The sequence below is a fragment of the Eurosta solidaginis genome, chromosome 3 (genome assembly GCF_040869045.1).
Source record: "Eurosta solidaginis isolate ZX-2024a chromosome 3, ASM4086904v1, whole genome shotgun sequence".
Classification (NCBI taxonomy): domain Eukaryota; kingdom Metazoa; phylum Arthropoda; class Insecta; order Diptera; family Tephritidae; genus Eurosta; species Eurosta solidaginis.
Window position 1 is genome coordinate 15556231 of NC_090321.1, and position 25592 is coordinate 15581822.

Here is a 25592-nt window from a genome sequence, read left to right on the forward strand (position 1 = left end):
AAGGAATGGTGTTCGGAGTTTTTTCTAAGTTAAAAAAAAAAAATGATAAAGCTTTAATATAAATAAAACTATTGTTTTAATAACAACAAAAACGCCTTATATTTTCTATAGACATAAATTCGTAAGGATTATCTTACTTTAAAATTTGAGTTAAATAATCTAAAATTTTTGTTTGAAACTGAGTCGAGAACTGTGCGTGTGAATGTGCGAATTTTCACCGATCAGCTGTTAGTTGCGCTACTTGGTAAAATTTACAATGGTCATATCCATTGTAAATTTTACCAAGTTGCGCAACTAACAGCTGATCGGTAAAAATTCGCACATTCCCACGCACATTTCTCGACTCAGTTTCAAAAAAAAAACTTTAGATTATATAATTCAAATTTTAAAGTGAGATAATCTTTACAAATTTATGTATACAGAATATATATGGCGTTTTTGTTGTTATTAAAACAAGAGTTTTATTTATAGTAAAGCTTTTATCATTTTTTTTTTAACTTTGAAAAATCTCCGAACACCATTCCTTCATTATATGACATTCGACTGCCTAGTCCACTGCCTTCCACTCTATTCGCAACATAACTACTTAAGCTGCCAAACTATATAGTAAACAATGGTCATATCTTCGTGCGACACCATTGTGAATGAAGACTAAGTGTGATATCTTATCTGTCAACTGCCTGACAGGATCATTGTGAATGATGACTAAGTTTGATATCTTATCTGTCAACTGCCTGACAGGATCCTCAATATGACTTCTTTTTAGCGTTTTGACAGTGTTCAATATGGCGGCAAAGAGGATAAATATAATAAAAGCCGTCACTCGTTATTTTTTAGGCATTTACTCGATGTAAACTATGAGGTAGTCGCTACTTTTGTTTTATGAGGGACATTTTTGAATTGCCTTCTATTTATCCATGCGGTGTTGTCACTTTATGCAAACGTGTTTTTTGGAAAGAGAATTAAATAATTAATTAAATACAGTCGGAAAAATAAACACAAATACCCCATGAAAATGTATAGACGACATTTATAAACATCTCGCCCAAAAAAAAGTAGCGACTACCTCATAGTTTACATCGAGTAAATGCCTAAAAAAAAAGAGTGACGGCTCTTATTATATGTATCCTCTTTGATTGAACCATGGCCCATACTTTACACCAGCTGGCATGCACAATCATGTGATTGCACAATCATGAATGAAGCATGTACGATGCCATCTTGATTGTACAATTTCCATTTGTTTAGAGGCATTCAATTTAATTTAATTAATTTCTTTGGACCATGGTTGTGCTCTTGTATTTACATAGGTAATAATGTTAAAGTTTCTTGCCGTGAGCAAGGCGAATTCATCCTCGGTAATGTATGTATTTATTGCTTGTGTATTTGGGGGAATTATTTCCGTACTAAATATAGTAAAATATACTTTCTAACTTCTAGGAAAACGAAAGTTAAATCACTTACCCAAATTTTCTGTTTACGTTATTTACAACAGATGGCATGCCGTGGTCTTTAGCAACATATGCCGGTTGTAAAAACGGGACAGCTTTTGCCAATAACTTTATTTTTCTGCGTGAGCATACCATATCCGAAGGAGAAAAGTGATCGGCGCAAATAAAATCCTTTTCTCCAAGCTGCACTCGGCACAATGTGGACCACAAAAGCCTTTCGGCTTCACCAACTGGAACCATAAAAAACGAACATTTTCCAACCGCGTATTTTTTCTTACACACCGCGCACTTTCTCATTATGTTCGTTTTAATATTTTTTTAAAGGACTATCGAAAAACACACTCAAATTTAATAACTTTTTTAGTCACAGCAGAATTTTTGAATTCAAGAAAAAAATAATTTAACGTTCTATTTTGGTTCTATTATTGACATCCAACTGACATTCTACTGATCACGGCGAAAAAAACGAAGAAGAACAAGCAATCAGCTGATGGGATAACACCACCTGTAATGAAATCGCCTTGCATCCAACTGACATTCTACTGCTCACGGCGAAAAAAACGAAGAAGAACAAGCAATCAGCTGATGGGATAACACCACCTGCAAGGCGAATCCATACTAGGTGGTGGCAAAGCGAATTCAACCAATTCGCCGTACAGAAGAATGTCAAGTCAAAAGAAAATTTTCATTGATTTCGATTAACTGACATGTTGCAGTACAAGGCGTTGTATGGAAAATTATCAAGAAGAAGCAATCAGCTGATGGGATAACACCACCTGTAATGAATTCGCCTTGACCACCTGTAATGAATTCGCCTTGCATCCAACTGACATTCTACTGCTCACGGCGAAAAAAACGAAGAAGAACAAGCAATCAGATGATGGGATAACACCACCTGTGATGAATTCGCCTTGGCCGTTTGAAGTTTGATGTTTCTCCCTTTCGTTAGGACAATTCTCTTTGATGTATTTGCAATTGGTTGTCCACGCGTTTTGTCAACAAAAAGTTTACTTCTTACCAACGTTTTCACCAACAACTTTTAACCATAAGAAATGAGCACAATACTAGAGAAAATTGCGGCCATCGAATCCGAGGTAATTTTAATAATGAAATTGCACCCAAATACCGAAATCAAAATTAACCTTATCATATGCCGAAATCACTGTAATTATGGACTAATGGTAGATGGCACGCACCCAAAAGAACAAAGCCACATCAGCGCATTTGGGGCTCTTGAAGGCAAAATTAGCTAAGTTGCGCCGTGAGTTAATTTCGCCAAAAGGTGGCGGCGGTGGTGCCGGTGGAGAAGGTAACAACACATACAAATTTAATTGCTTACAAATTAATTAATTCTTCTTTTACTTTTATTAGGTTTCGAAGTAGCTAAAACAGGCGATGCCCGTGTTGGGTTTGTTGGATTTCCATCCGTTGGCAAGTCAACATTGCTATCTAATTTAGCCGGTGTGTATAGTGAAGTAGCGGCATATGAGTTCACAACGTTGACCACTGTTCCGGGTTGCATTAAATACAAAGGCGCAAAAATACAAGTAAAACAATAATATAAACCTATATTTAAATATTCCAGATATGTAAACACGGTAATATTTCCTTTGTATAGCTTTTGGACTTACCCGGTATTATAGAAGGTGCTAAGGACGGCAAAGGTCGTGGACGTCAAGTTATTGCAGTGGCACGAACCTGCAATTTAATTTTCATGGTTTTGGATTGTCTCAAACCATTAGGACATAAAAAATTACTGGAACATGAATTGGAAGGCTTCGGAATTCGCTTAAACAAAAAGCCACCAAATATTTATTTTAAACGCAAGGATAAGGGTGGGGTCAACTTCAATAGTATGGTGCCTCAATCGGAACTAGACGCCGATCTTGTAAAAACAATTCTATCCGAATATAAAATACATAACGCTGACATTACGCTCCGATATGATGCGACTAGTGACGATTTGATTGATGTCATTGAAGGCAATCGTATTTATATACCCTGTATCTATTTGCTTAACAAAATTGATCAAATTTCAATTGAGGAGCTTGATGTCATTTATAAGATTCCACATTGTGTTCCAATCTCTGCGCATCATCGGTGGAACTTCGATGATTTACTAGAAATGATGTGGGAATACTTGAAGCTGGTCCGAATGTGAGTGCTCTTATCGTTTCATAAGTAGTTCACCTATAACTTGAAATTTGATATTCGATTATTAGGAGTGGTTTATTTTGTATTTTTTGACGGCCGCCGTAGTGTGGTGGCAGCGTGCTCCGCCTACCACACAGAAGATTCTGAGTTCAATCCTCGCGCAAAGCAACATCGAAAATTTAGAAGTTTTTTCAATAAGAAACAAGTTTTTCTAAGCGGGGTCACCCTTTGGCAAGCACTCCGAGTGTAGTTCTGCCATGAGAGGCTTCGCAGTGAAAATTCATCTGCATTGCAGATGTATTTCGGAGTCGGCATAAAACATTTGGTCCCAACCCTCCAAATTGTGGGAAAGTTTAAAAGGAGCACGACGAAAACTGGTAGAGAAACTCGGACTAAAATCTCTTCGAAGGTTACAGCGCCTTGAATTTGGTTGTTTTAGTTTGTATATATTAATCAAAGGCACGGCGAATGCTGTAGGAGTGATAGTAGCTGGCCATCCGAGTACATTTAACCCCAGCGGGTTAGGGGGCTTATAATATACCCGCGTCAGGTATGCCTGTCGTAACAGGCGGCTAAAATACAAAATTGATTCAAGTGGTTTTGTACCGCAACCCTTTCAAGGGTTGCCAGCGCAATATATAGTTTCTCCAACCGAATTGTCAACCTCACCTACCGTGAAGAATCCTGTTTCTTTAACAGCTGTGGCTCTGGCGACCCCAAGCTCCTCATGGATCTACGGGGTGTGAAGGCGGGATGCTTTATAAGGTTTCATGTGGGCTTACCAAATCATTCCCGAGATGGTCTAGTAGCAGTACCTTAATGGTGCTTGTTACCGGAACGTACCGGATCTGTATCCGGTAAAGGACCATCAACATCGATAACACTCCCCAGGGTACACAGAGGCCGGATAGTTTGTAGTAAACATTTTAGGTCAGCAAATTTCGGAGTTTGCCATAACTATTAATGTTAAGACCTATGGAACGTGAACTTACATTTGAAATTTGATTATAAAAATTCACGATGAAACAAGGAAGTTAGTGATTAGATCTTCAGATTTACCACGCCTGCAATTTTTACATTTTTGAAATCCTTTAGCATTTTCAACTTCTTTTCAACTTTTCGACACATGGCATAAAAAGTTAGTAAGAATTTTTCTTTATTTTTACAGCTATACTAAACCTAAAGGTCAATTGCCGGACTACAATTCGCCTATAGTGTTGCATAACGAACGCACAAGTATCCAAGATTTCTGCAATAAATTACATCGCTCAATAGCCAAAGAATTTAAATAGTAAGATGCTTCTAATTTAAGGTTTTTTAATATAATTATTTTATATTTTTAGTGCTTTGGTTTGGGGCTCTTCCGTAAAACATCAACCCCAGAAAGTAGGCATAGAACACATCCTCAACGACGAAGATGTCGTGCAAATTGTGAAAAAGGTATAAAAATGCATTGTATATTTCGTATTTGTATTATGCCTTTGCAAAACTTTCGCATTAATAAAGCAGCCATTATTGACTAAAAATGAAAATTGAAAATTTCGCTGACATCAGCGTATCGAAAAATATAGCTGGGACATTATTTAATACCTTCTAACTACACAATTTGTAAATGATAGAAATTGTAGGTATTCTCAATTGAATAATAATAATAACTCTTTGAGCCAAAAATTTAAATCTATAAATGAAAATTGTAAACATCTTTAAATATTTTATATTTCAATTCAGATTTCTCACTTCGTATATTTGCATATATTTATATGTGTTTCTGTGGAGGCATATAATATGTTTTACATACATTAATACTTAAATGCTATCTAAATTAGTTTTTTAATTAATTTTTTTGTTGTTGTTTTATATTATTTCATATAAATCAAATAATTGTCATTCTCTTAGTATGTTTCCTTTGTTTAATTGTAATTTATAATGAGGCATAACAGTAAATCTGGAAATATTAAAAGAAACTTCTCTAAACAGCAATCCACACCATAAGATAGGTCGACTCCCAGAAATAAAAAAGAAAAAAAACACAACCTTTCAACTTGACCAGAGAATTTTCCTCATGATGAACAATTTAAATTCACCTAATGGTAAAGAGTTAATAGGTGCAACTCTCATTTCAAAAGTGTACAGATCTCCGTCCAAATATGTTAAGATTGTGCATGTAGTAAGGTTCCCTACAAAATACAAGTGAATACTCCTAGGCGCTTCACAGGTTGAAGGATGTTTGTGGGCATGTGGTTTATTTATTCACACCGATAAATTGGTTTTATGATACTGTTTTTCCCGTACGTAACGGATTGCCGCGCGTTCGTTTTGTTGTTGGCTCAGCTATACTATTTGCATTCGTCTCCACTTTATTATCCTCATAGGGGGCATTGTTATCCTAAAGTATAAATGATAAATTATAACAATTTATTACGAAATAGACAGCACATTAATTTTACCTGCGCATTAGTGGGCGAGTTCTCATTGCTGGGCAGATGATCAGCTGGACGTTTCTCACCAACTAAACGCATTGTTAGACTCGTGCTACTAGCTGCCGTTGATGCAATCTTTTTAGCTACTGTGGATATTGGTGTAGATGCTAACGTATACGTGTCCAGAGGTATATATACCTTTGTATTGTTTCCCGATTTACCTGAAGGCTTGTAATACATTTCGGGTAGTTGAATTTGTACAGAAAATGAATTTGAAGATGTGCTGCCATCGCCTATTTTCGAATTGATTATGTAAAAGGCTAAATCACATAACGCATACATTTTCTAAAATATATTTTAATGAATTATTATCCTAACCAAAAGAGCCTATATAACTTACGAAATTATATGAATTATCTTCTGCATTTGGTGTGGTATCCTGATGATTTTTAATCATCTGTATTAAATTGGTGTAAAAGCTATAGGAGAATGCTTCACGTTTCGCCATCAGGGGCTCAAGAATGAAACGTAAGCATTTTTCCACATGTTTAAGTTGATTTCGATCTTGGTAGTCTGTGAAGATTGGATCATGCGCAATGACTGGTATCGCGAAGGCTAACATAAAGTCAGGTAAAATGTATGCAGTTTGAGCATCGTTCCTACATTCAGTTGCTAAAAAAATATCTTATCACAAATAACTTATTAATTAAATACACAATTTCTTAGTACATACTCATTGTCGCTATCGTTTTAAGATAATCACGTCTTTTATTAACATCAATTTCTATGTAGTTACGAATAACCTCGCACAGCCTAGAATAAATAAAAAATTAAATCGATAATTATGTTACCTTAGCATAAATATACCTTTTATCCGTTTCGTGACCTACTAGAGCATAGTACCCCATAAAATCCAATGGTAAACATTTATTTGGTAGTCCCTTTCCTAAACCTTTGTGCAACTTTCTTGCAAACATTTCTCGTACCTCAGGTACTGGATCACACTATGAAAATGGAGATTGAGTAGTAAATCATTTATAAATTATAGTTTCAGTTTACGAAGCCAAAGCAGCAGGGTAAAATTCTAGTCAACTTTAACTGTAACTTAAACTTGTACTGAAAGGCCACAAAAGCACTTATGTCAAACTTCGGTAAAGAGCTTTAAAAATGGTTTCACATCTAGGGCATTATATAATTTTCAACAAAAACATCCAAATATGGAAAACCTAACAATTGTTATATTGTAAAGTTTGCACCCACTGCCTTTATAGAAACTTAAAAAAGGTTTACCATAACTTGTGATAAATTGTAATACTGCTCAGCATTGTACTGGTCACCAACTCCTTTTTGTTCACAAATCTTTAAAATAGCACAAGCTGCACTTAAACGTAACCATGATTTCTCTGCCGGGCATAAACGATTCTGTTCCAATAAATCACCACGCTGATTGACGAAAGCGATCAACATACGAAACGTTTTCTGTGCTGCATGTTCATCTGAACGTAATCCAATAAGCCAGCGTGCCATTGTTTTAAGTGCATCTAGCTTGCAAAGTGTGTCCGCAGGCAGTCTTTCTTTCTCACACCAATTTCCCTCCGGTAGTGTACAATTACGTTTTTCTGAAACACCTTGAATTAACAATTCTTTTACAACTCGACGAGCTATCATATTTTTTACCGGCGTGAGGAAGGCTTGTGGCATATGATATGCAATATGCCCCAATGTACTAATTTTGGTATGTTGGTATGGATCTTTAGGGGAGAGTGTGACGCGTAAAGTTTCAACGATTTCATTAAAAATAGGATGTATTATAGGTGTTTTGGTAGAGGGAGTTATGGTATCGGCGCCAGCACCATCCGCCGTTTGTGAATTTACGAATATGCAACGTACAGCATGTTTGGCTTGTTTAACAGTACCGGCTAATGCAAAATCTTTACAAATCGAAGCAAGAGCTTCTAAAATAGTTGGATTTATGTCACATATTGGATGATACCGGCCTAGATGGGCAAGTGCTTTCAGGATAAGTGGTGCAGCGTAATCCTCTTCGTGACTTAGTAAGGCGACCATGTGTTGTAAGGTTTCATCGGTGAAAAAATGCGCAGAAAATATGTAAGAAAGCATCTGTGCACGAACAAAGAATAAAGGTAATTAAAATGTATATTTTTTAATTTTTTTGAAACTTACACAAAGAAATTTAAGTCCACGCTCGCCAGCCTCGTCAATTGGTAAACCAATTTCTTCAACAATTTTGCCACGTTGCATACATTGATCGATAAGGCTGCGACGAATATAATGAAGTTATATTATTTAAATAGATATATGTATTTCTCACGTTACATACCTTATTAAAATGCCAATCGATTCCTTGTCAACCATAACAGACGCGATACGTTCAATCAACATTTTTACTGTGTTGTAGTACAAATTAGTTGCCATTGGATTTCCAAGCTTTTTAAGAAGTAAAGACATGGTATCAGCACACTCCTTGCAAGATACATCACGCTTCAATATTATTTCCATGTAACGCAATAAAATTGCATCTTTGCGCATATTCGTGCTGAATTTTGCGATATATTCGCAAGCTTTAATCGGGTCAGGTAGTAACCTAAATTATTATTTAATATTATTAACAATATTGTAAGACTTTAAAACAAAAATTAAGCTACTCATACTTGCAAATGATGGCCTGTTTGACGTTAAGTTGATTTTGCATCTTTTGTGTAAGTTCTTTGGTATGATGCATTTTTACCCAATCGCTAACGGTTTTACGAGTTTTCATTTGATTTTTCTGTATTTCCATGAATGCTTTCATTGCATTATCATCGAGTGTACCCAGCAGGTGGTATAACATTTTCATTCTTTCATCAGGCGGTAGTTTGTATGGAACTAGGCAGGTGATAAGTAAACGTTCAACAAGCAGACGATCTTCAATTCCGGGCATATAATAGCCATGTAAAATTTTGTTTTTGATCCAACCAACAGATTCTTTTACCTCTTCAGAAAGATCATTTGGCTCACATTTGACCTTTTTATAAATAAATGCTAGGCCATTCATTGCTTCTTTGCGTATTTTAAATTTTTTATCCAATGTACGTTCGCGAACTATATGTAATAAATCTTCAGACTCACACACGATATCAAATTCTCGCTTAGCAGTTGCAACAATTGCCATTACAACTTCGTAACGTACTGTTTCATCTGAATCGTGTTGACGAGCACGCAAACAGTCAATTATATCATTTCGCAAATGTGGATGATTAAGCAAAAAGTGCATTGACGATTGTACACACTTAACTCGTATAGCTGCTGCAATATCGCAAAATCGACCCAAAAGCATACGTAATAATGCAGGATGCTTTTTGGAAAGCTGCGAATCTTTTTCGGAAAACATTTGAGCCAACAAAGATACAGCCTCTGTACAAAAAAAAAAAAGAAATAAATAAAAATATGTACCTTTCGTCTACAACCGACTAACGTTGTTGTTGTTGTAGCAGTGCTTCGCCCCATCTAATAGGTCTGACCAATCACAAAGTCGGAGGAAATTTGCTGTTTCAACAGCGATGGACCATATTGCGAGAGGTGTTAGAGGCGTTGGTTCCACATTACAATTGAAGATATGGTTGGTGTCAAGTGGAGACACATTGCAAGCAGGGCATACATTTTGTATGTCGGGGTTGATTCTGGATAGGTAAGAGTTTAACCTGTTACAGTATCCAGATCGAAGTTGGGCTAGAGTGACTCGCGTTTCCCTAGGGAGTGTGCGTTCCTCTTCCGCAAGTTTAGGGTATTGCTCTTTGAGTACTGGATTCACCGGGCAATTCCTGACATAGAGGTCCGACGCCTGTTTATGGAGTTCACCAAGGACCTGCTTATGTTCCTCATAGTGCTTACGGAGGTGACTCCTTAAGCCCCGCTTCCCAAGGCAGTCGGTTCTATGTACCGGAGCGACTCGGGATTTTTCCCGACCAAGGACTGTCATCTCAGTGTGACCCCATTTAATTTGTTTTGTCCCTCCCACAAATTGTCATCCTCCCAGCAGCTCCTTGCAGCAGGACTGCTACATATTCTCTTACTCCGGGAAGGTATCGAACCCAATCCGGATCCGTCTCCTGACCCCGGTCCTGAGAAATGGTTTTGCTGCATTTGCCAGAAAAGAATCTTTTTAGGACGGTCATACTCTGTTCAGTGTGTCTCGTGCAAGGGATGGTTGCATCGGACAGGTTGTTCTGGGCTTGATCCCAAAACCCGACGTCCACGTAACTTTTATAAATCTTTTGTGGCTCCTTGCTGCTCACGCCCAAGGGCGTCCCGTAGTCTACGCCTAAGCGCCCCCCACTACCTTCCAGCAGCCTCGCTGCTCAGCAAGCCACAACAAGTACCCGCTGCTGCTCGCGCCCCACGGCGCCAACAACTCAAACAGCTGATACCACTCATAACTACTACCTTCGTAGTAGAGCTGGTAGCAATGCTGAGCATCAGCCCCTGCCCCCGTCTTCTTCTCCCCCCTCTTTTCTGGCAGCAATCCTGCAGGTCAGGGAAACAGACTCTTAGTCCCTACCTCCGTTTGCACCGTCTGCCAGCACAGAATATATAGGTTTGCGACATCCGCTCAATGCAGCTCCTGCCTTGGGTGGTGCCACTTTCCTAGATGTTCTGGTCTCCGCGACGGCAACCCCTCGACGGGTTTCAGCGCGCCATGTTGCCAGGTCGCAAACCCAAATCATCCGGGTACCCCAATGCTTGCCCAAGGGCGCCCAGTCCCAAGGCCACAACAGCAATTGCGTCCTGGCCTTCCACAACCTAGGCGTAGTCACCCGTCACTTACCCCTAGAGTGGCGGCGTCACCCCTCATGCACTTCAGAATTCTGCAGTTAAACTGTAATGGACTAACTGGGAAGATTACGGAGATAGTCGATTTCATGAAGCGACTACTCCTTAAGCCCCTGGACGGTGTTGGCTCATCAATCAGATGTCTGTTGGGATGCCCAGGTTTCTGGGTATTCAACAGACACTTTTTGGTTAGGATTTCACTTCTTTCCCTTATTGGGAGTATTCCCGTCTAATTATGTAGATGGTGTTCTGGGGACATAAGGAGACAACCCGTGGCGGTTCTGAGGGCAGTATTTTGGCAGGCCTGTAGCTTCTTCCAGTGGGTAATTTTTAGGCTTGGCGACCATATCGGGGACGCTTTTTTTTCCCAAGTACTGCCAGCAAGAGATTTGAGGATTTTATTACGGCTCAGGATTTTCGGTACAATTGCGTCTGCACGCTCACCAAAATGTAGATCCTGTTCGAACGTCACACTCAAGATTTGTGTAAGACAGTCGGTAGGGTAGTGCCATTGACGTGGACGTTCAAAATGGTCGACATTTAGGACGTCCATGTTGTAAATAAGGTCGCCGATGATTTCAGGTTTCGCGAGGTGAAACTGGAGAGACTAGGGAGGTAGCCCTTTATTTTGTTACATAGCTAATCGATCTGTGGGCCTGGGTCTGTGACCATTATTGTGCAGTCATCGGCGTAGGAAACGATAGTAACTCCTTGTGGCGAAGGTAGCTTTGATATGTAGAAGTTAAAAGTAGGGATAGGACACCACCCTGTGGCACCCATTGTTTAACTCTCCTTGGTTTAGATGTATCGCTTCGAAATTGCACCGATGCCTGCCAATAATTTGCGGTCCACCTTTTTTAAGACATGGGGGAAGGGTAGACCCTTCCACCATTTGCAGTAACGTGCCATAGTTGACCGTATTAAAAGCTTTTGATAGGTCTAGCGCAAAAAGTACTGTTCTAACGTGATGGTAATCTATGAAGATATTAAAAGGAAAAACTTACTCATTCGCTCCACGTCATTTGTTGATTTTAATTTACATTCCAATTGTGGTAAAACAGAACACATTAGATTTGGACTAATTTGGTTGAGCTCATAGATGAGATCGTAAATTTTTGATGTAATTGCTATGTTTTTATCAATTTTACCCATAATAAGCACTTGGTTGAAAAACTAAAATAAATAAAATACATTTTAATTTATACTGTTTTTGAGTTAAGTAAATTCCAGTAGATAGGCATACCATTTTTATAACTGGTTCCAATGCATAACTAGTCTTCTGGATCAATTGTTCTGCTAACTGATACGCATGTTTATTACTACTTTTTTGCGGCTCGACGATATTTATCAAAATTAAATCTAATGCAGGTGTCGTCAAATTATCAGCTTCCGTTATAAGTGGCGTCATTATATCAATCATGAAATTTTTAACTTTGGTGCTATGATCGTCACTAAAAATATAAAAATTATTTAGTAATTGTAATCTATGAGACAGGACAGTAACGCACTTAATTATTTTGAACATCGTCGAAAAAAGTTGACAAAATATCTTCTGGCAATCTTCAATTTCAAAACACATATTAAATGATTTAACGTAAGCTAAATTCTCCAGTAAATAAAAATATCTTTTAAAGGAAGCATCCTTTGCATCTTTGAGACCATTAAGCTGTTTAATAAAAAACATAAATATAGTTTTGATTTGGTCTTGATCTTTATACGGCGCTTCAGGCGCAAAAACTCGCAAAATATCTGCAATGCAGCAGGCAACAAGTAGCTGAACGTCGCGTGACGTATGTTGCAGGTAATAATCATCTACCAGCAGCAATGCCAATTGTATATAATCATGAACATGTTTTTCATCTTGGCCCATGGCCTGTAAGGCATGTGCTAATGTCTGGAATTACACATTATTATTACATTATTTATATTTGAAATGTAATTGGAATTAGAAGCTTACCTTAAGTCTGCGAATAAGTTCATCGGTGCCCAAATCTTCACTCAGCACACGACAACCTGGGGGATATCTTACGTCCGTCATATTTTATCTTTTCGATTTCTTTTTCTACGATTTTTCCAAATAGTTTGTAGTAAGTTTATTGTTGTTTGAAATAAAAATATCTGCTGATAAAAAAAATTACCATTAATTTTTATATGAGATTTAGTGGTGTATTCTTGTTATAAGATAACGCCAAAGAGCACACAATTTCGATAGCAAAAAAAAAAAAAAACTAAATAGTAAATATCACAAGTCTTATATAGGCTGGGTTACCACGTTACCATTATGGGCACATGCCATCTGTCAAACTTTTTCTGAAAATTGATAAATAATACTGTTGTTGTTGTTGTTGTAGCGATTAGTTACTCCCCGAAGGTTTTGGGGAGTGTTATCGATGTGATGGTTCTTTGTCGGATACAGATCCGATACGCTCCGGTAACACAGCACCATTAAGGTGCTGGCCCGACCATCTCGGGAACGATTTATATGGCCACATTAAACCTTCAGGCCATCCCTCCCTCCCCACCCCCAAGTTCCATGAGGAGCTTGGGGTCGCCAGAGCCTCGTCTGTTAGTGAAACGGGATTCGCCGCTCGAAGGTGAGGTTGACAATTGGGTTGGAGAAGCTATATATTGCGCTACACAACCCCTTGAATCCCATAATAATACTATTTGTCGCTAGTTCAAATATGCCATTAATACGATTCACTATTTCAAAGCTATTGTGATTTAAAAAATGACTTTCGATCACGGATCGTAAACCGTAATACGGGCCCAGGCTCACTATTTACGGTAGTAGTGCAGTTTATGGTACCCACCGAAATTTGGGCCAAAATTTTCGAGTAAGGTATCAAAAGACGCGTATTCACGCCTAGATTAAGAATCCGAAAGTGGAAGTATTAATTCTTTACGACAGCACGACATGAGAGATGTATCAAACGACGCATCTTGACATCATTATTAATAATCCGAAGGCGGAAAATAAAAATTTGAACTCGTTCAAAAGATATTAACGAAAAAACGAAAAAAGACCTGCGGTAACCTCCGAAACCGGGGGTGGGATCCACAGTATTTTTGCGCAGAACAACTTTTTCGGTAGTAGTGCAGTTTAGGGGCCCCACCCTAAAGTTGGGCCAAGATTTTCCAGTGAGGTATCAAAAGACGCGTATTAATCTCGAGAACAATAATCCGAAGGCGGAAAAGAAATTTTATCACTGTCCGGAGATATTTGCAGTTGAAGTCGGCGATTTTCATGTGGTTGTTGTTCTGTTTGTACCCACAAAAAAAATTGTGCTTCACCGTGGCAGTAGCCACGGTTATACCACACCCCCGGACTTGGCATGGCGTAGCCCAGGGTTATTTTTTATAAGCGCGGCCTGAGGCCGCCAACGCAGAAAGGTGTTCTGCGTAAAAATACTATGGGCCCACCCGCGGTTTCGAAAGTACCCACAGGTCTTTTTTCGGTTTTTCGTTAATATCTTTTTAACGCGTTAAAATTTTTATTTTCCGCCTTCGGATTATTAATACTGATGTCAAGACGCGTCGTTTGACACCTCTCGATATTTTTGGTTCACATGATTGCTTGTTTAATTCGGAAACATTGGCATCACTGATAAACTAAATTGCAAAAAATGTTCCACACGTCATTCCTTGTTTGTTTATCGGCATGTGTCCACAACGAATATAATATTCTTAACCTTTTTTTAAGTTTTTTTTTTTTACAATTAATATAAATATAAAGGCACCCGGCACACATTTGAATCTTTTACTGTTTAATGCCGTTTCTTATAAGTCTTCGTACTTCACATAAGCGCCGTTGCCGCTGACTGTCACTGGTCACACCACATATACAATGAAAAAATTAGCGCTTACATCTTTTTAATGCAATAAACAATTCAATTGGTAATTATAGACATTAAATGCCCACTTCATACGTAATTTTTCACAATATTTGCATATTTTTAATACTAATTATTGGCAAAATTTCGCGTAATTATTCCACAATATTTTTAAGCTGTTTCTTCCTCTGCGTGTTTCTTCTTTAGACGAAGAGAAAACCGAACGCCGAACGCCATCTTTTGAGGCGTCGCTGTTACTTAAACTTCTTTTGTAGATGGCGCCGCTAACAAACTTTGATTTGACCTGCAGGTGGCGCCTTCTATATTTTAGAAAGCATGAATTAAGAAAAAAATGCATATTAACGATATTTTAAAATGAAACGCGCATTTTAATATATTTAATTCATTGATGATTTGGCTGCACAAAGTTTCAACGGAATATGTAATAAATACTTCTTGATTGGTAGCTTGCCATGTTGAGGAAGTTTTTGCATTAGGAACATACTAAAAACCTTGATGTCTACCCATTCCTTTCAAATAGATTTTGTTTTGTTTTAAATTAAAACATTTCCTACTATAATAATTTCTAAAAGATAATTTGCTATTTATTAAATTTGTATTTGATAACTTAACATTCGTAGTTTTTTCATTGCATACATTCCGGCTTACATGCCAACCTAATAAAACCGCACTGCGTTTTTTTAGCGCACGTAAACAACCGGCGTTTTTTGCTCGAATCGAAATAAGGATGCGTTGCGATAACGTAAAACATGTATGCAAACGTCAATTCTAAATGTCACGCAGAACAAAAATTGGAGATCGAGTTAGGTTTTCACGCAGCAAATTCAATTTCGGTTGCTCTCATACAAGTTGTATGTGCATGAGGCATTTTTGACAGAAAATGACTTGCGTGCGTTTATATTAGGTTGGCATGTTACTATTTACTTATCTATTATTCATTTGTATGCGGGTGGTTGTGGTTTAAAACGCAACACTGGTACATTATCTGTTCTTATTGCATGGTCATTCTTGATAATTTGTCACAAGAATTGTCTCGCATAAATAGAAAACATTTTGTTTAATTTATTGCATAGCACCTACAGTACTGTAGAACAATTCACAAAGTAATAATTCGATAATAATAAAGAAGATTTCGGGATGATTGGCATATTAGAGCAAATATCTATTGCTTGGCTGCTGACTGGAGCCGCCGCCTTGTGGTTTATCAGGTAATCATGAATACGCATATTTTAAATATTTAAAAATAAGCTGTATAAACTAATACCATTTGTCTCTGTGTAGATCCTATATGCAAGGTGGCAAGTATCGAAAGAGTACGACGGCGTTAGGGAAAGTTGTTCTTATTACTGGAGCAAATACCGGCATAGGAAAGGAGACAGCCCGGGAACTAGCTAAACGTGGAGCCACAATTTATATGGCGTGTCGTGACATGGAAAAATGCGAAAAGGTATCAACAAAAATAAACCAGAAAATAATTGTTATACAAATTTATTTATTATGATGTTATGGATGATGTCATACTGTGGACGTCGGGGTTAAAGCTGCTGACTGCGATTTTGACGTAACGTGCCGGATCCATATCGATAACACTCGCCAAAACCTTTGGGGGTGTCTTTACCGTTAATACAACAACAACCTCAAATAAAGCCGTAACATCCGTGATCGTAAGACTGTCACGTAAACATATTGGCTCGCATAATAACATGTTTATTTACTTCAATAGTGTCATAACTCAAAAAACACAATTTTCCACGAGAGCCATTCAAAGATTTTAACTGCCATATGTTGCCCATATAAGGGCATATTTTCATTGTTATAGCACGTGGTAAATTTTTAACTGATCACAAAGATTCTTTTTATACAACATAGATAATGATATTGGGTACGTTTATATGTTATTAACTCAAAAGTCGTGTTTTTTGAGTTATGACACTATTGAAGTAAATGTGCGATATGTACGTTTTCTACGACGTTGATCGTGTTCGGCACGATGATATATGTGAACGTGTGATGGAACGTAATTTTCCTTGTTATCGTATTCGATCCGTGACTATTCGGCCCCTTAACCCATGACACACATCCGGACTGAACAAAAATATTCTTACCTCTTTCTTCTCCATTTTCTTAACCTTTTAAATGATTAGATTGCTTTGACCGGCCAGCTCAAGTAAACCGTTTACATTATGGAATTGTTTATTATAGGCTCGTCAAGAACTAATTAAAGACACATGTAACCCAAATATTCATGGTATGAAACTGGATTTGGCATCTCTTAAATCGATAAAGGAATTTGTTGAAAAGTAAGTTAGTGCTTCAATTTGTATTGCGAACGATAGCTCAGACGAACGATTCGCCTTCAAAAGATTTCGTCTAGCAATGGTATTCTCTATCATTTTCGTTCGGCCTTTACGTTTCTTACTTTATGTTAGACAGAAAGGCGAAAGCAAATGATATGTTGCCAATCGTTTAACATAGTGTAAATATACTAGCGATTCGTCTCTGAGCCGAAACGAACGTTCGTTTTGTATTAGAGAATTAGATCCTGCGTGGTTTTGCATTAATTACATTTTTTTTATTTCATATAAGCTTCAAAAAAGTCGAATCCCGGCTTGATATTTTAATTAATAATGCTGGCATTATGGCCTGCCCTCATATGCTTACGGACGACGGTTTTGAAATGCAAATTGGTGTTAATCATCTTGGCCACTTTTATTTGACTAATTCACTGCTGGACATGCTGAAAGTAAGCCGCTACAAATTGTTTAATTGAAAGTTTTAATAAAATTAAAAAAAAAAATTTATTTCAGGAATCTGCACCTAGCAGAATTGTGGTAGTCTCAAGTTTAGCACATACAATGGGCCCATTTAAAAAGAACGACTTCCTTAGTGAAAGATCTTATGATGCCTCAAAAGTTTACTCACATAGTAAAATTGCAAATATTTTGTTTGCGCACGAATTAGCTAAGCGTTTGCAAGGTACTAAGGTTACAATAAATTCATTGCATCCTGGCGTTGTTGAATCGGATTTGTTGAGACACAGCATATTAGACAAAAATCCAATTATAAGGTGTGTATGTTATACATGCAATATATGATGACTTGCATAAATGTAGTCAGCAAAAGACAGGCATATAAATGCACCATAAAATATGGCAAAATTTAAGCACTGAAAAGCAGAGAGATGCGCATGCTCATTATCATCTAAATAAATTAGCAAACTAGAAAATAACCATGTTGTTGTTGCTGTTGCAGCAGTCGAAAATAACTATCATTTGTTTCTGCTTAGCTTGTTGAATAATTTATCTTTGTTTTCCTAAATATCCACCATACACTTACGTAAATATGACTTTCATTTACTGGTTACTGGTTATATATGCATTGTGCATACTTTTACCGTCAGTGTTTTATTTGTTATTCATTTATTTATTTACTTATTTATTTTGTACAGTTATATTTTTGCTTTTCCTAAACGGATATTTTTTAAAACAACATCAAATGGAGCTCAAACCACCTTATACGCTGCATTGGATCCAGATTTGGAATTAGTTACTGGTACTTATTTTAGCGACTGCCGACCAAAGAAAACTGCAGCTGTTGCACGCGATGATAACCTGGCTAAGTGGTTGTGGGATGAGAGTGATCGCCTTATTAATTTAAAACTAGCTCAATTGGGTCTAAAATAAAACTAAGAAATCGCTTTGTATTGATATAAACATTTACAAGTACGCTGTCTATTTGTACTAAGAAGAATGGTTATGAAATAAACGTTAACATATGTATGTATGTATATAGAAAAATTGTTTGTTTATATAACATCGTCAATTCAACTCTATGACAAAATCAATTTTTCTGAGTATTGGATCATGATTCATGGTGGAATCACCAGGTGAAGTAAATAGAAAAAGACAGAAGATTTACGCTATCTGAAACGCTATGGATATATTTTCAACGGTCCAAAACGGGTAAAATTTGTAACTGCATTAGAAAAATAGACGTAGAAAAATAAATGGTCATTAAAGAAACTCTATGTTGCAGTTTAAGAGCGCCACCAACGCCAATACAAAAGAAGGCCCAGTGCGAGTATAAATTACTGTTAGCTTAAAATTTATGAGCTTAACACCGGTAAATAATAATTGATATTTAATTATTATTTTTTGTTTATTGGAAAAAGCTGAAAAGAAGGAAACATTTACTGCCATATTGTGATGGTACCATTTCGAAAACCGCCACGTCATAATCTTTAGGCAATTTCGTAATGTGTTTTTAATACACCCATACCGTTTCAGATAACGTAGATTTTCTATAAATTACTGATTGTCTTAGAACTTTACATTCCGGCCTCAACTTATGTGCTGTCTTGCTACATAAGAATTATACACCTTAATAATCTGAAGTTAATCTGAAACTTTGAAAGCTCTCTTCCGTTTAAGTATTCACGTAACCGTTCCGGATAAACCGTTAATTTGGATAAACCGGAACACGTTCGTTTGATAGTACGCCACGAGTTGCGAATGTTCTAAATAAGTATATAAATAATGATCCAAATATAAAAACTATTTAAATAGAGACAAATGTACCGAACATACGGAATGAATAAGTTAACACACTCAATGAGTAAAACATCTCGTTATGGCATTTCTAATACTAGCCGTGTTTTTTTTATACGTAAACGTCTATACGCTTAAACTTTATATGGACTGCTAAGTGTCAAACTTTAAATACACCTCTGAAATTGCTGCGCATAAAATGTACTACTAAATTTCAATACGCATTATACTCAGATGTAACTGAAATATGTGTTTTTGTTTCACCCTCTACACTAATTCTATGTATTCTATGTGTGTCCACAATTCATCGCAACTGATTTAGCTATATGTTATACCCTATGGCCATCAGAGGGTTGTGTCTCCGCTTTTCGGTACACCCTGTGGCTGTAGCTAGTTATTTAACCACTGCCGCTAAATGGGTCCTCTAACCATTATCTAAGCGAGCATAAGCGTTTTTTACGCGTAACGTAAACGAAAACGCGTATAAAAAAAAAAAAACACGGCTAATATTAAGTTTGTGGAGGGAACGAATTTCAAGCTTACTGTATACGATCTCAAAGTTATTACTAACAACAATCAGGCTCACCACAAGCCTCGTAGAATCGGAAACAAGTATTACTAGGGAATTATGCAGTTCAGTTCGTATCGGGCAATTGTAAATTGTTTGTCTTCTACTTCTTCTACTTACACAGTAAAATTCGATTTGGTAGCAAGATGGCTGCAATTGTCAAAAAATTTTGGTCAGTCGAGCAAACCTCTTGTGATTGAATTATGAAAACATGTAGGTCCCATTCCTCCAATTTGCAGGAAAAATTTAAAGGAGCACCTCCAAATCTCTTCGGAGGTTATTGCATCTTGCATTTATTTTATATTTAAATACATTCATTTAAATACAACATTTTAGTCATATACACGTTTATATACCATATATTAAGCTTATATAAACTGGCGTGAATACAATATGTATATTTAAATATAATAAAGCGTTTTATTCTACATTCACGTTGAACCATAAACTCAAGTTTATGTCATATTTACCCTTACGCTCCAATGAATGGTGATAGATAAAAATTTAATATGTAAATGCAACAACAATGTAATCCATGTGGATCAATTTGTTGTTGCATTTGCATGTTAAATTTTTAGCGGTATCAGGATCACTGTTCACTGGAACGCGAGGTACGTGTTTAATGGTTGGCTTTTCAGTCCGAGTTTAAACTCCAGTTAAAGTTGACTAGAGTTTAACCTTGCCACTTTGTTCGATAACATACAATTTTTCTGCTTATCTCAGCTTAAGCGGCCGAAGTGGCAGGGTTAAACACTAGTAAACTTTAACTGGAATTAAAACTCGCACTGAAAACCCGGCCTAAGTAATACATATCTAATATTAAACTCCAAAATGTCTCATAAACGTTGGTTATTATGGCGCCAAAGTAAACATTTATTAAGCATTTTGGCATTATTTTGAATACAATATTAACTAATACTTTTAATGCACTTTGGACCTTAAGCTTAATTTTTAATTAAAATTTTAAGTGTAAAAAAATTGTCATGTGCCCTAGACATAAATTTGAATTTCGATGTCAAATATTATGTAAAAAGCTAATACATACATACACAAAAGCATTTAATGATCATCTGAAATAATAGTCTACGCCATTTACGACAATTGTTAGTAATTAAGATTAGATATCGACTATTGGAAGGAATGAACAACGTAAATTAACGTTGAACTAGTAAGATATAGCCATATAAATGAACTGGAAATGGTTGTAGCACTAGAATCCGTTGATTCGATAACAACAATACGCCCATCCAATTCAGGATATACATAATCACGATGCTTTAAATATTCAATTAACGCTTCATCCTGAGCCCATTTCATAGTAATAGGTGTGGTACCATTAGCAACTAGATCGTGCTGATCACCGCCATCTTTCAAGAATTCAGTCGTTATAATTTTATATGTTTTGGTATCATCCAATGGTACATAAACGGGAACATCACATTCTCCACATCGTACTTCCGCTGATTTTACACGTTTGCCCTCCTCATTACGATAATCATATGTAACGTGTATGCCACTAAATTGCAAAAACCCGCCATTTGAATCCTTGGTTCTCTTTGTTGCTGACAGCTCAAGAGTAGAACGTAACCTTGCTCCAGATATTGGGATTACATATAGAGCATTTTTAAATGGTAGCACTGTTAATATATCATTTTGTGTTATTGAACCATCCGAACGTTTTTCTATACCAGCACGTATTGCTAATTAGCAAAAAATCAGTAACAGTTTTTAATAAAAGAAATACAAGTTTTTAATAATCAAGTAATTATGTATGTATGTACAACTGTGAACACGAAAATAGCAGCAAAACAAAATTTATCTTTTGGTAGCCACACTTGTACCAACAGCGCTTGAGTCTGTGCTATATGTATTTAAACTAAGTAATCAACGAAGGCAGCTACTATATCAGAACCACATTCGATTGAAGCGTTCAAAAAGGGGAGGAGGGAAGGCAACTTTAATTTCGTAGGACATAAAAACTTTCTATTTTTTACTTGTATATACATATGCACTTATATGGACTGCTAAGTGTGTAACTTTATCTAAACTTATGAAATTGTGGCGCAGAAAATTAGTTCTGCTAAATTTCAGTACACTGAAAGAAATGGTGCTAGTAAAATCAACAAATCGGTTCCGTTGTTCTTGATTCGGTGAACTTAATCGAATTATGGTTAATTCGACCGAGTTCTTTGTGAAGCGAACAAATTAGTTTAGTCATTTAAACAGAAGATAAATTGTCGCTCTTAAGTTAACAAAATTCTGTAAAATTTACAGATTCCTAATCAATCTAACTGATTTTTCTGTTAACACAACTGATCTCACTGGTCATTTCAACAGCGAACAACAGTCAATGCATGAGCAAATTTCGAAGAGAATTTTACGCTCACCACGCTTTGTACTTATGACGATGGTGCTTGTTAAAAAAAAACACCAAAATAAGAAAACCACCAAATCAAAAAACACACAGATTGGGAAAACAATAAAAAACTAGTTTTTCAGTTATCAATACAAAACGAAAAAATCATTTTTTAAATTTACTGTGCATAACATTGCAAAAAATTATGCGATACCGGGACACCTACTAATTGGGTACAATTCTGCAACTTCTCCTTCAAGCGAAATGCAAAATTGCGCCCTATTGTTGCAAAAGTTTTGTTTGAACGAACAGGATTTTTCCAAAGTTAGTAACATTTTGTTCAAGTTTTTACGAATTTTCACTCACGCGAACGAATCTAATAAGATAATAAAAACGTGCTTTTTTAATGTTGATATTTCCGACAGCATAAAAGTTTGAGTTGTTTTGGAATCGTTTCAAAATAAAGTGTTACGAAAATCAGGCTTGCCGAATCACATGTAAAGTTACTCCAGTGGTGAATTACCTTCATGCGATTTGATTCTTTACTTAACTTACAAGTTCTCTATTTAAAATGTTATGTCAAACATTTATACTATAAGTTTTGTTCGAAAAAATCATGTGTGGCAACTGTACATGCGAGAGAAGAAATTGAGAATGAGCTGCAACTGAAAGAATTGAGAATCAATTTCATGACCAGGGTTGCCATTTTGGTGTTTTTGGAGCCAGATATAGCCCTTGTTTTTTGCGTTTAGCTCCAAAAATGCCGGTTTAGCCCTATCTCTTCTTTTGGCCCTCCTTAAAATGTTTGCCCCTTTTGGCTCTAAATCTATTTCGGCAATACGTATTGTGAAACTTGTAATGTGTTTTATGTGTGTCGAAGTTTTATTTTATTTGTTTCGTTATGTATGATGTGGAAACTCGGTACTCAACTGATAACAAAAACTTTAATCGATAAACTGTGTCATGAGGTTGTATACATTGTTTACTATATAGTTTGGCAGCTTAAATAGAGGTTATGTTGCGAATAGAGTGGAAGGCAGTGGACTAGGCAGTCGAATGTCATATAATGAAGGAATGGTGTTCGGAGTTTTTTCAAAGTTAAAAAAAAAAAATGATAAAAGCTTTAATAAAAATAAAACTATTGTTTTAATAACAACAAAAACTCCTTATATATTCTATATACATAAATTCGTAAGGATTATCTCACTTTAAAATTTGAGTTAAATAATCCAAAATTTTTGTTTCAAATTGAGTCGAGAACTGTGCGTGTGAATGTGCGAATTTTCACCGATCAGCTGTTAGTTGCGCTACTTGGTAAACTTTACAATGGTTGCATATTTGATTCCCAGCTTGTGCAACAGCATAGTGTCACCTTCAAAGAGTTTCGACCCTTTAACTTCAGATTATAATAAATGTTTGTCTCCCGTACCTTATTTTCATTATACCTTTGAACAATATATACGAATTAAAAAATGAGATAAATTTATAGACGAATTCATTGAAAAAAAGATACGTAATATATGTCGCGACTTCATAATTAAATTATAAAGCAATTAAGGCAACGCTTGCCGCACAATATAGAAACGCTTAGCAAAATAAATTTCTTTTCGGTTGAAAACACATTGAGAATTGTAAAACCTCAAAAAAGTTTTCATATTTCACAAATGAAAAAAAAAACAAGTACAGCACTGATGAAATAACGAGATTACAAATGCAGTGGAAAAATATCTGTCTCCAAAATTGGAAAAATGTGACTTCAATATTAATTTTTTGGTTTGATGTTAAACAGTATAATTCCAAAAGCTTGTCGATTTTGTGCTGCCACTAAGTAATGCTGAAGTTGCAAGAACGTTTTCAAACATGAATTTGATTAAAAGCAAACACAGGAACAAAATGAGTTTAGTTATGTTGAATTAGCTTCTGACAATAAGAAGTGGTCTTGAAGTCTTAGGCCCTTCAAATATATCTCGTCGCAACATAAACTTGAATATCACACACGTGTATTTTATGGTGATTCGTACACCCGTACGACGTTAAAAATTGAATAAAAAAATTTAAATTAATTTTCATCGGCCAACATTTTGGCAAGTTATATTTTTGGCGAACCTATAGCCGTGCCGTCATTGTAGTAGTGTGAAAAATACCTCTTACTTTTTAACGATACCTTACCGCCAAATCACAAAACAAAAGTTAAAAAAAAACGTATTTTTGTTATTAAAAAATATAAAACGAACTATAAAAACTGTATTATTTATGTACCTCTCTTGTAACTGATTTTTATTTTTTTTGTTTGTTAGTTTACTGTACCTTTTTTATAACTTTGTTAAGGTTTGGTTTGAAATGTGAAAACTTACATTGAAAAATAATATATACTTTTAGCTCTTTTTGCAATGGGTTTTTGATTTTCTTGAAGAAATTTAGCTCTTTCTTTTTTTTTCTAGATTCTAGCCCCAACGAAATTTTTTTCTGGCAACACTGCTGGTGACTACTATTTTCATTTTTATTTGAAAACTATAAATTGAATAAATTATAAAAAATAAAATTTGGTGAAAGTGCGTTTAATAAAAGTGTATAATGTTTAATGTGTGCCAGCATATTTGATGTACGCCCAATTGAAGTTCGGTTAGTAAGTACATACATATGTACTTATTTGTCTGATTTTTGTTTTAAATTCAAAGAAAATGGAAACATTTTATATCAAATGTGCGTACACAAATATAACTATAATTATAATATAAAAATATGGTGAAAATTTTTGAAGAGTTGAAATAAAGGTTTTGAAACCGACGCCAATGTGGTTCGCTATAGCATGTAATAACGGGTGTGTGAACATTTATGTAGCAAGCATGCGAATTTATGTATTCACATATTTACGTATGATATATGTGGCAACATATGTACTTTCGTACCAAGCTGTTGATGGTACTTCGGAACAAGTTTTGTTTATTTGAATTCAGATTTAAGTTATTATTTTAATTAATATTACTAAGGATAGCAATAAAATCATTAGAAATGAAATGTATTTATGTGTGATTTATACAAATAAAAAAAAACTACGTAAGTTTAAATATATATTTATCCGGCTTTTATTTTTTCCACAGGTATTAATGTGATATGAACAGAAAACTCTGTTGATGTAAAACTTTACGCTATTAATCCAGAAAAACAGAAATATCTGTTATTTCAATAGATTTCACTGGTAGTAAAGTATAATGGCACAACTTTTTTTTTGTTTATTTGGCTACTAAAACGGTCAATTACGAATCATTTGTACGCAGTTGATTCAACATCTTGTTGCGATAGATACAAATTTACAGAAATTTCGGTTGAATTGACCCGTATTTCAGTTGATTTTACCAGTATTTTTCTTTCAGTGTATGCATTATACTCAGTTGCAACTGAAATGTGTCTC

At 35.9% G+C, this 25592-nt stretch overlaps 4 protein-coding genes across 11 annotated transcripts in view; 2 read left to right on the top strand and 2 right to left on the bottom strand.

Moving 5' to 3' along the window:
* The first annotated feature begins 2360 nt into the window (after positions 1–2360).
* On the top strand, positions 2361–5585 carry 128up (GTP-binding protein 128up). The gene is made up of 6 exons (XM_067771064.1): positions 2361–2545; positions 2637–2760; positions 2823–2998; positions 3070–3608; positions 4774–4896; positions 4949–5585. Exons 1-6 carry the CDS (start codon positions 2504–2506, stop codon positions 5049–5051), a joined length of 1107 nt encoding a protein of 368 aa, XP_067627165.1. The 5' UTR covers positions 2361–2503; the 3' UTR covers positions 5052–5585.
* On the bottom strand, positions 5316–14884 carry pds5 (cohesin associated factor B pds5). 7 transcript variants are annotated; one of them, XM_067771060.1, is made up of 14 exons: positions 14723–14884; positions 12813–12973; positions 12364–12749; positions 12099–12306; positions 11860–12028; positions 8698–9439; positions 8367–8630; positions 8210–8303; positions 7316–8146; positions 6893–7029; positions 6759–6838; positions 6426–6709; positions 6053–6370; positions 5316–5991 (listed from the first exon to the last, which is right to left on the bottom strand). In XM_067771060.1, exons 2-14 carry the CDS (start codon positions 12891–12893, stop codon positions 5875–5877), a joined length of 3711 nt encoding a protein of 1236 aa, XP_067627161.1. In that variant the 5' UTR covers positions 12894–12973; positions 14723–14884; the 3' UTR covers positions 5316–5874. The 7 variants fall into 7 exon arrangements, with proteins under 7 accessions (XP_067627161.1, XP_067627164.1, XP_067627158.1 ...); XM_067771063.1 differs by having other exon boundaries at positions 6426–6697; positions 12813–12976; XM_067771057.1 differs by having other exon boundaries at positions 12813–12976.
* Positions 14885–15680: 796 nt separating this feature from the next.
* LOC137243356 (retinol dehydrogenase 12-like) lies at positions 15681–18506 on the top strand. Its single transcript, XM_067771067.1, has 6 exons — positions 15681–15917; positions 15991–16156; positions 16912–17009; positions 17296–17452; positions 17517–17776; positions 18158–18506. The coding sequence occupies exons 1-6, from the start codon at positions 15847–15849 to the stop codon at positions 18390–18392; spliced, it is 987 nt and encodes a 328-aa protein (XP_067627168.1). The 5' UTR covers positions 15681–15846; the 3' UTR covers positions 18393–18506.
* Positions 18507–20069: 1563 nt separating this feature from the next.
* The window catches only part of LOC137243355 (protein 5NUC-like), a 94308-nt gene continuing 88785 nt past the window's right edge, over positions 20070–25592 (bottom strand). For both annotated transcript variants that reach the window (XM_067771066.1, XM_067771065.1), the window contains exon 8: positions 20070–21524. In XM_067771066.1, coding sequence (XP_067627167.1) covers positions 20953–21524 — 572 coding nt within the window. In that variant the 3' untranslated portion in view covers positions 20070–20952. The remainder of the gene's footprint in view (positions 21525–25592) is intronic.